The sequence below is a fragment of the Cervus canadensis genome, chromosome 30 (genome assembly GCF_019320065.1).
Source record: "Cervus canadensis isolate Bull #8, Minnesota chromosome 30, ASM1932006v1, whole genome shotgun sequence".
Classification (NCBI taxonomy): Eukaryota; Metazoa; Chordata; class Mammalia; order Artiodactyla; family Cervidae; genus Cervus; species Cervus canadensis.
Genome location: NC_057415.1, coordinates 24,145,492 through 24,159,659, shown reverse-complemented (window position 1 = coordinate 24,159,659; position 14,168 = coordinate 24,145,492). Strand labels below are relative to the sequence as shown.

The 14,168-nt window shown below is 41.1% G+C and overlaps 1 protein-coding gene across 1 annotated transcript in view; it reads left to right on the top strand.

Annotated features, from left to right (window-relative positions):
- The window catches only part of GRIN3A (glutamate ionotropic receptor NMDA type subunit 3A), a 189,472-nt gene that overhangs the window by 166,599 nt on the left and 8,705 nt on the right, over positions 1-14,168 (top strand). Inside the window, exon 7 of the mRNA XM_043453623.1 lies at positions 13,124-13,288. Within this exon, the coding sequence (XP_043309558.1) occupies positions 13,124-13,288 (165 nt within the window). The remainder of the gene's footprint in view (positions 1-13,123; positions 13,289-14,168) is intronic.

The window sequence follows — 14,168 nt, the reverse complement described above, 5'->3', positions numbered from 1 at the left end:
TGACCTGGACCTGGCAGGGAAGTTGAGAGCTCTCTCACTGGGGGAAGCCTTGACTCTAATGTAACAGTCAGCCCAGAGTCCCCCACACCCTAATAAACCTGCAGCCAAGGGGTGTGCTGGAGCTGTTCTTACTGGGTAAGAGTGAAAGTGTGCACTTCCCTCCCCAATTCCATGTTCAGTGATGTCATGTCAATAGCTTCAGATCAGCCATGGTGGGAGTACTAAGAACTCATGGAAAAGAGCAAAAAGTTGTAGTTGTTTTTGTTCTGCTTGTTTTGGAGAGCCAGTGTACCAGTAAGTACACTATTCCTTGTACCCTAGATTTTACCAGCTCTCTGTGTCCCACTTAATACTATCAGTTCACAGGACAATGAGACATACTCTCCCTACATGTTCTTAGCCAAGGTAAAAACCCCAGGTGATTTTTTTTTTCCAGGACAAGGAAGATCTTCTTCTAGATTTATTATCCTTATATTTTGAAAAGGCTGGTAGCTAGTCTTGCTCCCCACAAAAGTAGGACAAATAAACCCCCAAATTTCATTACTGTCAGAGCACCCAACCAAGGCACTATGCCATTCTTTTTATTTTATGAATTATTTATGAGCCACAAAGTATAGATGTGCCTGCCCCTTAATTTCCTCTGCAGTCCTAAAAATAAATGTAGTAATAATCAGTAAATGTTCCCAATCCTGTAGTTATACAAGTCTTACCCCCATTTCAGGGTGACATAGTGCAAAGACTCAGACACACCTGAGTTTGGATTCAGTTACAACTGGGTTTTTAATCACAGTCACTTGTTAGCTGTGAGAGCCCAAGCACTTACTTAACCTCTCTCTGTCATTTCTCCTGGTTAAAATGAGGTTCCATCCCCAGGTAATTCTGAGAATTCCAAAAGATAAAACATGTTAACTGCTAGTGCATGGCACGTTCACTCTCCATGGCCTTTCGTCCTCTTTTACTCAATCAGAATATAAGGGAAAAGGAGGCCTCTGGGTTCCTTTTGAACCCTTACTTGGTACTTAGCCACACCTACTCTCAGATTAGCAGGACATTTGTGTATTCCTAATCCAGAAAGGAAACAATGTCAAGGTCCTCTCTACCCTACAGGCTGCGTCTTCTTCTTCTTCTTTAATTTTTATTTATTTAGTTGCCTGCATCAGGTCTTAGTTGGGGAGCAACAGCTTAACTGCTCCATGGTATGTGGGATCTTAGTTCCCTGACCAGGGATCAAACCTGTGTCCCTTACATTGCAAGGCAGATTCTTAACCACTGGACCACCAGGGAAGTCCCCAGCAACAGACTTCTTGACTGAGAATTTAAGAGAGAGAGAGGGACTCATTCTAGCCCAATCTATTTGACTTTGTGGAAGAAACCTTTCATGAGAAAAGTGAGCTTGTGTAATGCTAGCCAAGAGGACTTCTGAAAGAGAGACATTATTTGGATGTTCTGCAATGTGCACGCTGAAGTATGGTTTAAAATTAGGACCTAGAGTTTGAAACATGTTGGATTTACATATTCAAATTTAACCAGAAGAGGAAAAAAATTTCAGCTTCTGGAGTGGCTGGAATTCACAAGCTAATTGCTCAATCAGTCTACCTGATGTATTGGGTTGGCCAAAATGTTTGTTTGGGTTTTTCCCACTAATGTCTTAGGAAAAACCCAAAGGAACTTTTTGGACAACCCAATAGTTACCCAAGGCTTTGTGGCAGTGACCTTAAACTGTGTGCCTGTTTTAGCCTCAGCAACTGGAAAGATCTGATTGTATGAATATTTGGGAAGAAAGATCACATTTACTTCCATATTAGAATGCTTTGATTCTTCTCTGTTAATTGCCAAGTTGCCAACAAATCTCATTCTGTACAGTTCCTTGGGGTGATAATAATAGTTGATGCTTATTGAACAGCTGTTCTAGGCCCTGTTACATTTGTTATACCATTTAATCATTGTAACAACACTGTGGGGTGGGTGCCTTTATCTCAGTTTTACAGATGATGCTATAGAGCGATCTAGAAGCTACCCGAAGGTATCCAGCTGGTAAGTGGCAAAGCAAGGACTTGAACCATGCTCTCTGACCACAAATGGTGAGCTCCCTGCACTGCCTCCTATTTTTATGGTTTCTATATTTACCTGCCTCAAATTATTCCTAATAGCCTTACTAAGGTAATCAAACCAAGCTTCAATTTTTACAAAAAGATAATTGTCAAGGAGAAAGAAGCTCCTACCTCCTTGGTTCTATGCATTGCAAAAAATTAAAAATATTAATCAAGGCAATCTTAGATCATCTTCCACCTTCATCTCATCTTGAGAAATAAGTGACAGCATTTAGATTAAACTAGTAACAGCAACCAATATGCTTTGACGCTGCAGACATCAGTAACAATATGTTGCTGTGAATCCTATATTAATGGATTGTGTCTGCTCTCTACCATATGTTGCAATCCCCAAATCAACTAGACAATTTTTTTTGAAATGTAGGGGGGAAAATATGGCCTAAACATAGTTGATTTATTCTCTATATTGCTGTAAAGGAATCTTCAAGGAAAAATCTTCAGGAATTTTTTTTGTTACAAATCCCATTCTTCACTTATGCTATTGATTTTCTCTGTTAGGATTTAAAGTGTGTCGTGAATCTGGCTATTGTGTTTTTCTATTTCCCATGCTTTGAAAAGGGAGAGGCTTGGGTGTTTGTAAGACAAGGTGGCATGGTGAAAAAGGAGTCAGGTTGGGACTTTCCTGGCAGTCCAGTGGTTAAGACTCCACACTTCCAGTGCAGGGAGCATTTCTAGCCCTGGTCGGTGAACTAAGATCCTGCATGCCACACAGCATAGCCAAAAAATTTTTAAGAAAAGAGGTTGCTAGACTTAGAACTGGATGCCTCTCCTTTTGTATTGGCTGCTGTAGCTGTCCCACTGGCTAGTGATTGTGTGAACAACAACAAACCATGTGTCAGCTTTAAAGCATCAGCTGATTCATAGTGAAAACCCGTAGCATTGAAAGGACACCAGAGTAATAAAAGCTGTGTAGATTAAAGATACAGCCTGACAGTTCCTAGACTAAAGCTGACCCACAAGTAAATTTTGTTATTTTACATGGTGTTTGTTCTCATGTTTTGTGTATATGTGTGTGCACGTGTATGTTACCAATATTTTTTTAATAGGATTTTAAGTAGAAATCAAAATCAGCAAAAAGGAATGCAGCCCACCCCAGGATGGGAATGGCCTTTTACTGGCTAAGGTACTTCTGCAGCATGGAGCTGAAATTGTCTCAGTAAAGAGAAAGTCCACTCTTAGTTAAAAAAGAACAAACAAACAAGATGGATGAAGTGTTCATTATTTTTCAAAAACAAAGCAATTGGGGACTTGCCCGGTGGTTCAGTGGTTAAGAATCCACCTGCCAATGTAGGAAACACAGGTTTGATTTCTGGTCCAGGGAGGTTCCACATGCTGTGGGGTGACTGAGCCAATGCACCTCAACTGCTGAGCCTGTGCCCTAGAGTCCGGGAGCTGCAACTACTGAAGCCCACACTCCTAGAGCCTATGCTCCGTAACAAGAAACCACCTCAGTGAGAATCTGGAGCACCACAACGGAGAATAGCCCCCGCTCACTGCAACTAGAGAAAGCCCTCACCTAGCAACGGAGACCTAGCACAACCAAAAAGAAATAATTTTTAAAAAATAAAGCAATTGGTCATAAAACATCCCAATGACTATTTTCTAACAATTTTTTCTAACTGAACAATAGAGTTTCCAATAATCAAAACAAATGGCGTCATATAGAGTTCAAACATCTGTATAATAAAATCTAACAAAACAAAGCTAACAGGAAAATTTTAAATGAAGAAACATAAGTAATGTATTAGGAAAGGGCTAATTAGTTTTCTTCAGTAAAAATCCTCACTTTTTCTGAAATGCATAAGTGGGCAAATGATATAAATATATAATGTATACACAAGGAGATAGGAAAAACAAACTTCAGAAAATAACCTCAAAAATTGAATACATACAAATCAGAATAACCAAAATAGAAAAAAAAAGATCAGTTGTAAAACAGAGTTGGCAAGGATGTTATCCTGTGCACCGGGGCATCTTGGGAATCACTGGGAATGGTTTTCACACTCTTGAGAACCATTTCACACAACACAAGGCATCAGAACAGTTACATCATCTAACCTGGTAATCCCATCCATTTCAATATATATCTCAAAGAAAGAATCAAAAATGATTTTTAAAGTGCTCTATGCAAAAGATGTTTTTATTGCAGCAATATTTGTTATATATATGTATACATACCAAGCAATATTAAATATTTGACAGTTTTGGAATAAAGTGAATTATGATAAAATAATAGTTGCTAATGTAAAGCCATTAAAGTTAATAAATAACTAAATCAATACATTTTCAGATTAAGCTTTTTAAAAAGCATAATTATTAACGTATAACAGAGTTTAGAGCTCTAGAATATATATTTGCATTATGGTCATAGTTTAGAAGAGACAATGAAGAACTGAAGATAATTGTTTATATAGGAAAATGATAATGTTGATTGCCTCAAATCTAATTTTTGGAAATATTTTTCTGAGTTGTTTTATTAGTGGGGCTAATCTAGCACACTGGGCACCAGGTCCAAGGGTAAAAGACGGTTGCCCAAACCTAAAAGGGGCCAGAGCCCTGGGAGTACCAGTGACAGCAAGGGGACGTGTCCTCAGCAACCTGGGCAGTGCCAAGTTGAGGAGTCATTAAGCAGATTCCAGGTCAGAGGAGATAAGAGGTGCCACATCCCCCAGGACGAGGGATGAGAAGTTCCTGCAGATCCTGATTTCACTGTCCGTCTGTATTATTTTCTCATCCATGTGTGTGAGCACTGTTAGTAACTTCCCTCATGCAGTGTCTCCCTGGATTTTGCAAATCATCTCCTGTTTTGTTTCGTGTTAAATGATCTTTCAGTCTGTCTTCACTGATGAGAAAGTTGCAGGTTCTATGAGTGAATACCTTCTTTCTACCTTTTTGTGATTGTTGTTACAAGTTTTTTAGAAATCCCCAATTATTACATCGCAGGGTCTTGCCCCATCGTCTTCACCCAGGGAAACTCTCTCCTCTGGTGGCTTTTCTTGGTGCCACTGGAGCCCTCACCTCATGCAGATGCAGGCCTCTGTCTTCTGTCCCCCTCCTCCTGCCCGGATAAAGGGCTATATGTATAGACACAATTAGTCTGCCAAATTTAATTGAGCTACTGCTCTTCTGGGCAAAATATTTGGGTGGCAAAAAAAAAAAACAAAAAGGAAATCAGGTCTTCAAAATTAGAAACAGCATTTCCTTCCTCCCCATCCTGCTTCCAAGAATCTAGGAGTTAGCCATATTTCATAGGCTCCACAACCTGCCTTTTTTTTTTCTTTGTTGTTATTCAGTCACTAAGTCGTGTCCAGCTCTTTGCAACCCCATGGACTGCAGCACGCCAGGCTTCCCTGTCCCTCACCATCTTCTGGAGATTGCTCAAACTCATGTCCATTGAGTCAGGGATGCCATCCAACCATTTCAACCTCTGTCGCCCCCTTCTTTTGCTCCCAATCTTTCCCAGCATCAGGGTCTTTTCCAATGAGTCAGCTCTTCGCATGAGGTAGCCAAAGTAGTGGAGCTTTACCTCTCACTAAAACTGTTGTTCTTTCCCTATTTCAGCTCTCTAATTAAAGGAAAAAAAAGTATTTTCAAACCAGGATTTGACTTTACAGACTCAGGGAGTAAATTTGTATATACAAAGTTTAACACACCAGATCACTGAAAAAGAAAATTATTTCTCCTGGTTCTTTTAGCCCTAGTGCTCTGGGGGAAAGTACTTAATAGGTACTGGAATCCTTGGGAGTAACTGTAACTAAGTTATTTTTCAGTATATACTTCCTTTAATAAACATTTATTAGCACTTACTGTATACCAAGCCTCTAGAGACATGCAAAGAAAGGCAGAGCTGTACCCTGTCAGAGAAATTTTCCTAGAATGGGCTCACCCATTCATTTCAGTGTTCTGCAAGAAAAATAGTCTCTCTTAAAAGAGGTTATATTGACACCGCAGAGCTAGAGGAGCTTTATGATTTAAGCAGTCTATAAAGTCAGATTCTTTGGTTGCAAGCAACAGAATAATATAAGCAAGAAAAGGGGGATTATCAAAAGAGTGAGTAAGCTCAATGTTTTGAAGTAAGAAGGAGAGTAACTGATACCTCGGGAACCACAGGATTCTGTGATGTGATGGCAGGAAGCAGGGGGCTGTGACTGTGAGGCAAGGATACTGAAGACCCTGGAAATGATGGCTTCAACTACTTTCCAAGCCGAGTGCCTCTGCTTCAGATGTAAACTGGCTTGCCCTGGGTCCTGTGCTTGGCCTCCTGTGACCAAGGAGTGGGGAGTCTGTGATTGGTAGACACACCAAAACCATGTGAAGTAGGGGAGGGCCATTCCCCAAGGAAAGGACCCTAAGCAAATAAAGCCAACGCATTTCCAGCAGATGCCAGTTGAAATTTTACTGTGTAAAAAATCTCCAGTTTTTTACTTTATTAATTGTTAATATGCTTTTCCTCCCAATTCCCACATTAGGTCCCCAGACTGATGAACACTGGCATTAGAAAGTCAGGATGGCAAGTTTTCCAAGTTTGCTGAGCCTCTTTCTCATCTATCAATTGAGAATATCAATCTCTCTCTCCATCACAGAATTATTCTACAAATCCCTTGAGATATATAAGAGTTTTGGGGGGTGGAAATATATATATATATCAATTTATATTATACAAAGTTCTAGTTTTCATATGCTTTCATCCACTCATTCCAAAAAATCCTTTTTGAGAACCTAATAAGTGTTAGGCAGTGTTCTAGGCAATCAGGATATGCACTGGACAAATGAGCAAAATGCCTGGTTTCGTGGAGCTTACATTCTCCTTGAGGAGGAAAATAGACAGTAAATATGTGTAATGTCAGGGGCAAAATAAAACAAGGTAAGGGGGAGAGATTGAGTCCAGGAGAAGAGGCTTCCCTGATAGCTCAGCCGGGAAAGAATCCACCTGTAATGCAGGAGACCCCAGTTCGATTCCTGGGTTGGAAAGATCTGCTGGAGAGGGATAGTCTACCCACCCCAGTATTCTGCCCTGGAAAATTCCAGAGAAGGCAACGGCAACCCACTCCAGTACTCATGTCTGGAAAATCCCATGGACGGAGGAGCCTGGTAGCCTGCAGTTCATGGGGTCGCTGGGAGTCGGACACGACTGAGCGACTTCACTTTCACTTTTCACTTTCATGCATTGGAGAAGGAAATGGCAACCCACTCCAGTATTCTTGCCTGGAGAATCCCAGGGACGGGAGAGCCTGGTGGGCTGCCGTCTATGGGGTCGCACAGAGTCGGACACAACTGAAGCAACTTAGCAGCAACAGCGGCATTCAGTCCATGGGGCCACAAAGCATCAGACACAAATGAACGACTTTCACAGGAGAAGATGGGGAGGGTAGGATTTGCCTTTTTTTTAACTTTTTAATTGTTTAAATCATAGTAAAAACAATTTGCCATTTTAACCAATTTTTTTCATTTTAACCATTTTTAAATGTACAGTTCAATGGCATGAATTAAATTTATGGTGTTGTGCAATCATCACCACTACATGTTTCCAAATTTCTTTCATCATTCCAAAGAGAAACTCTGTAACTACGGAACATAACTCCCCATTTTCCTCTAGCCCCAGCCCCTGGTCAACTCTGATCTACTGATTATAAGCGGATGAATGGATAAGCTAAATGTGGTAAATACATACAATGGAATATTTTTCAGCCATAGAAAGATTTGCCTTTTTAACCACAGTAGTTAAAGTAGATTTCACTGATAAGTAATGTTTGAGCAGAGACCCGCAGAGAGTAAGTGAAGGAGCGTTGCTGATTCCTGGTGGAAGAATTTACAAGGCAGAGAAAATAGAAAATGAAGAGCCTCAAGCAGGAACAGCTGGATGGGTTTAAGGGAAGTGAGGAAGCCTAAGCTGCTGAGCAGAGTGAACAAGTGTGAGAAGAAGAATATGAAGCTAGAGGTGTCGGACTCAGTCATGTAAGGTCCTGTGGGCCTCTGTAAGGGCTCTGATAGTTACTCTGGTTGAGGCCAAACATCATCACTGGGCACTGAGCCCAGGAGTAACATATTTTGAGTTATCCTGGCTGCCTTGTAGATGACAGACTGAAGGGGTCAGGGAACAATTCGGAGGCTATTTCTGTAGTCTAGGTGAGAGACGATGGTGACTTGGACCAGGGTGGTTGGTGGAGGTGGTAAGAAGTCATCAGATTCTGGACATACTTTGCAGACAGCATCCACCGTATTTGCAGACATGCTAAGTACAGGATGCTAGAGAAAGGGAGGAATCTAAGCTATTTGGCCTGAGAAGTTGCAAGGATGGAGATTTATTAAGATGGGAAAGACTGTGTGAAGAGCAGGTTTCAGAAGGAAAATTAGGAGTTTATTTTGATGTGTCATTTTCAGAGTCTATTAGATATCCAAGTAGACAGGCTGAGTCAGGAGTTGGGAATGATATAAATTTGGAAGTCATTGGTAAATAGATGGTATTTAAAGACATGGTCTGGATAAGAAAGTGAATGTAACTGAAGAACTGAAGCTATGCTAATGTTTAAGATCAGAAGGATGGGGAGGAACCAGCAGACAAGACTGATACAGAACAAGGAGAGAGGATTCCCCAAAACAGTGAAGAAAATATATCAAAGAGGATGAAATAAGTTTCCAAGCTGATACATCAATAAGTTGAAAACTGACTCTTGGATGTGATGGCCTTTGTTGGTTTTGACAGGATCCTAAGCCAGGGATTGAAAACTTGATTGGAGTGGGTCCAGAAGAGAATGGGAGGAGAGGAATTGAAAACAATGAGTACCGACTCTTTAAAGGACCAAAGAAATTGGGTAGCTGCTGTATGTTGGAAGACGTGGACTGGGGGCTAGGGAGGCTTAGATTATAGTATTTAACCGGTAATATCTGAGGCAAATGATGACTCAGATAGTTTAGCTGCATTTCTTGCTGGAGTTTTCAGAACCTAGTCAGTCATCTAACCATCTGTCAGATGTTTCAAAGACCCACAACCGAGCAAGAGGCAGAAGAGGGCTTAGGAGCAACAGAATTGGTGGTCTTGGCCTCTTTATGTCACCGGAAGCACTATGATCTAAACAAAGACCACTCAGAATCTTTGATAGTACAGGCACCACCCTTTATCTGAACCTAGTCTGTACCTAGAAATATGTTGGCTGGTAGATTTCCAGATGGTGAGAATCTTTTCCATTATCTTGTATGAGACAAAATAAATAAATAAAACATTCCCACTTTATCCAAAAAGCCCAACCAGTTTCCCTAAATTTCATTAAAACATACTTAGAAATTTTTTAGTGTTTAATATCTAATGTACAATGCATGGATTGCTATATATGACAATCCGCCAATGATTTCTACTTAATATGAACCATTTAAAGCACCAGTTCTTTAATGCTTAATCAGTGAGTATTCATGCGTGCATAATACAGAGTATGCTTGCCCTCCACAATGCAATGAATATGTTCATGTAAATGAACAATAAAATGAAAAGTTAAAAAAATATAATGAGTATAAATAACATTTAGCAAAACAAAATAAGCAAGCAAGGCAATTTTTTGAGTGGTTACTTATTGATTAAAGAGGTAACTCAGAGAGACTGGATGGGCTAGAATGAGCCTGTGAAGGACTGAGCGAAGCCATAAATGCCTGATATTTGCCCATGGCTAAATCCTGAGACAGTCTTCTCTCCTTGGCTCTTGAGACTCCAGAAGTGTGTGGCTGTGAGCTATCAAATGAAGCTGCAGATGAAGCAATGGGATAAAGAAAAAAAAAATTCCACTCACATTTCATTGCTTTCACTTATACAGCTCTCAACAACGTGAGACCAGGCTGTGATTGCATTTCTGAATATGATGCTTCTATCCATGGCACTTGCAACAGTAATCATTATTTTGTCTGCATCACTTAAATTTATTTTAAAGATTTGACATTGAATATTCATTGCTCCTCTTCTTCTTCCTCTGACCGATGATAAATGTCAAATTGAGCAAGTTCCACTCTATCAGACAAAAAGATTTCACTTGATAATGTGGGACAAATGCATATATTTAATGCATAGCACATTGAGGCAGTGTGGTCCTAGGAGAAGAACAGCTGAATTACAACCGCAGCAGTACATCTTATCAGTCAGACTCAGACACAGTATAAGCATTTTTCACTGGTGCCCAAAGGCAGATTATAGGGGATTTGCAATCCAGAGGGTGAGTTTTGAATAAAATTTTTTGCAAGTTGTAACAGGGAATAGACAGTACGAGTTCAGACCGCAAGAGATGCTTCTGAAGGGTATTTGCTTCAAGGTAGCTCAGGCTTTAGCATCAGACAATCCTGGATCTATAGCCTGGCCTCCTATTTTTTAACTTGTATGACATTGGGTATAGTAGTTAATGGACCTCAGTTTCCTTGAATATGAAATGGGGATAATAATACTTAACTTACAATACTATTATCAGATCCTAATATGCATGTATGGTGTCTGGCACACAGATGTCTAATTTAAAAAAAAAACAGCAACTGCTTCTATTAGCCTATTAGTATGTGGGTGTAAACAATGGAAATTTAAAGAAAGAAGTGTGTCAAATAAACTGAATATAGCCTGTTTGTTATTGGGATAATAAGAGGAAAATGAGACTAATTATTATTATGCACAAGATAACAGGGGAACACCAGGGCTTAAAAGCAGGGTGATTCACTGTATGTCACATTTTTCTTCTTCATCTTGGCAGGACTTTATAAGAAGCAGCGCCAGTCTGTTTAGTCTTTTGCTGAGTGTTCGATGCTGTTAAAGTCCCAAATGAATTTGCCCAGCGTGTTCTTCATCCACAGCAGTAGTAACTCATTGTTTCCTTCTGTAATAGCTGTATCCTCTACACATTACTACAGGTCCAGGCCGAGGGCTATTTTCAGACATATTTGTATATACTTTCTGGAGGTCAGGTTGGTCATCACATGTACAGAGATGTCCCCGGAAAAGCTCCAGTAACTGAGCACCCCTCAGGGCCTGATAAACTGCTCACCTTTCCTACACCAGCATCCCTTGTTCCTGAAGGCTGGGCTTCTTTCACTCTCAGATGCCCCAGTCTCATGGGCCTGGGGCATGCTCTCTGCCCCTGCTCACCCCTAGTCTTTCCTTCTCCAGGGATCCTAACACACATGTTTGGTCCAGAGCCATTGCCAAAAGTAGTCTCATGGAGGAGAAGAGATTCCATGGCCCAGCCTCCCCCAAAGCTTGAAATCTCCAAGTGCTGCCCCTGAGCCTGGTCCCCCACATAGACTTCCTGGCATATCGGGAGGTCTAGCCATGCCTGAGCCATCCTGACCGTCTGCTTCTCTAGGACTGGGAGCAGAGGAGAATGAAAGAAAGGAAAACTCCTTCAAAAGGATGGGTGGATCACTCATGTCAGTGAAATGATGTAGTTAAGAGTGTAGGCTCTGGAGTCTGCCTGCCTGCCTGGGTGTGAACCCCTCTGACCTTTACCAGCTATGTGACTTTGGATGAGTCATTTAACTCTTGTTCCTAAGATTCCTCACCTGTAAAATGGAGATAGTACCTCCCTCATAGGTGGTTGGGAAAAGTAAGCAAGTTGCTACATTGATAAAGTGCTCAGAACTGCGCCTTCCACATGTTAAATGCTAAATAATTATCAATGATGATAATGACCAAAAGCCTCCAGCAAAGGGATGACACTCGGGGTCCTTAGCATTGGCTTGTATGATCTTGGGTAAGGTGCTTAATCTAGCCTGGCCTAGGGCTGGTCTGTTCCTCCCTCAGGATGCAGGGCCTCTGCACCCCACCCCTGAGCACAGCGGTCTGTTTCACCAGCCCGCAGATCAGTGTGCTGGAAGTTCGTGTCTTTGTCATATTCTTTGTTTCTGCTGCCCTCAGCTTAGAGTGCTACTTTCCCACCCAGCCTCTACATTCTACCTATCTTACTTTAAGTCTTATCTCATGAGCCAGCTTCTCTGCAAAACCTGGGAAGCATGAATCAATGTATCATGGGATATAAATGTTTGCTTTCTCCCTAGACTTGAGCTGATTGAAGGCAGGGACATAACCCTCCTATCTCCACCCCTGGTACTTGGGCGACTACCTGTGCCCACATAGTAGGCACTCAACGAATCAAATGTCTTTCTTCTGGACTGATTGGTCATCGATGTCAGTGACTGAATACGTATTTTGTAGAGACTACCTGTAAATCCTTTAGCTTGTCACAGGTGTTAAAGTGATTTTTAAAAAATTTTTTTTATTGTTTTTATAGTTGCTATTTCTCTCTTGTTGTAGAGTAGAAAGAACCTGAACTTTGGAGCTAAACAAACATTGACTTATAGGCCAGCTTTGTCACTTAAAAGCTGCAAGGACTTCAGTTTCCTCAACTGTAAACTGTAGTTATAATACCTATCTATGCACAAAAAAAATAGTAAGCAATCAACAAGTAGGTCCCTTCTTTTTCTCCTCTGTGGCTGTCTAATTTTGTGACCTGGCTCAACTTCCTTCACTTTTCTGGTCCCAAGTTCCTCATCTTTAAAATGAGGACATTGAACTAGATGATATCCTATCCATGTTCCCTGTCAGATCTAAATGAAAATTTTTATTGCGCTCATCATCTTTTCCCTTTAAATCTAACTCACTCTCTGTCCCTGGGAGAGATTCTTTCCTTGATAACTTTTCGATGTTTTAATACACTAGATGGTTTCAATTTTCAGTCTCTACGTCTATCTCTCAGTGTCTCTTTTGACACTATAGCATGGTCTAGACCCAGAGCCTCTTCACGACTCCAGGAACCATTCAAACAATAGCAGTGTATGTGAGTAACACCCCCAGGAATTGTGCCCTGCAGCAGCCCTCAGTCCTGGCTGGATCCCCTTCACAGTGTAGTATAGTGACATCCGCAGAGCGCAGAGAGGAACCGTCTCCAGCTTTCCTTGGGTCCAGCAAAAAAGGATGTGCAGCTAAGAGTGAACAAGCATGGGCCCAGGTGGAGCCTCCCATTCATGACCTTTCCTTTCTGTTCTGCCCCCAGACTTTGCAGATGGGCATCAAACACTTCTCTGGACTCTTCATGCTGCTGTGCATTGGATTTGGTCTGTCCATCTTGACCACCATTGGTGAGCACATAGTATACAGGCTGCTGCTGCCACGCATCAAGAACAAATCTAGGCTGCAATACTGGCTCCACACCAGTCAGGTGAGTGCTGCCAGGCATCTCCCTTCAATATTCTTAAGCGTCAGAATTCCCAATAATGGGAGAATCCAGGGCCTCAAGTCAGAGTGACAAATGACACGTTATTAAGAGAACCAGGTGGTGTGGACACTCTTAATATACAATACGGAATTCCCTCTATCCCATTAATGCCCCTTAAATTAAGGGGCATTGCCCTTAATTTGCTTGCCCCTTAAATTAAGCTGTTCCATAATGCCCTTTCCTTCCACATAACCCACTACTGTTGCTCAGAGTGGAAGCAATAGCCTTGTTGTTGTTGTTTAAATGTTTTGTTGTAAGTAGTTAGTTGCAAGAAGTATAATTTCCAGCATTTTGGAAATATTGACTTTTTAAAATAAAACTGATTTTTAAATCCGTTTTCAAATTGTGTCCAGTAGGATCTAATAGAGTAGGCTAAATAGACTGTAATTGCCTTCGGAACAATATCCACTATTTCTCTTAGCTTATCACAGGGAAACATAGGAAGTGTTTAGATGCACGTGGTTTTGAGATTGCAATGGCACTGTTTTTTTTGTTGTTGTTGTTGTTTTTAACGTGATTTCACTTAGTGACAGTCTGAAGAGATGATGTGAAAGATTTGTTTCCTTTAGAGTCTTTCTTGCCAAAATTGAAACCCATTAAATGATCTTGAAGTCCCTGTTTCCCTTCAGATGAGCTCTTGGGTCCCTGCTGTTGTCCAGAGCTTAGAAGTCCACTGATGTCATGGCTAAACTCTAGATCAAAGTTCCTTCGTGTTGTCCAGACATCTATGCACTCACCGACAGGGAGAACTAAAACTGTCAGGCAGAAGTCATTCAAGCTCACTCCTTTGTACATCTGGCCTGGTGGAAACAGGCATTGAGAG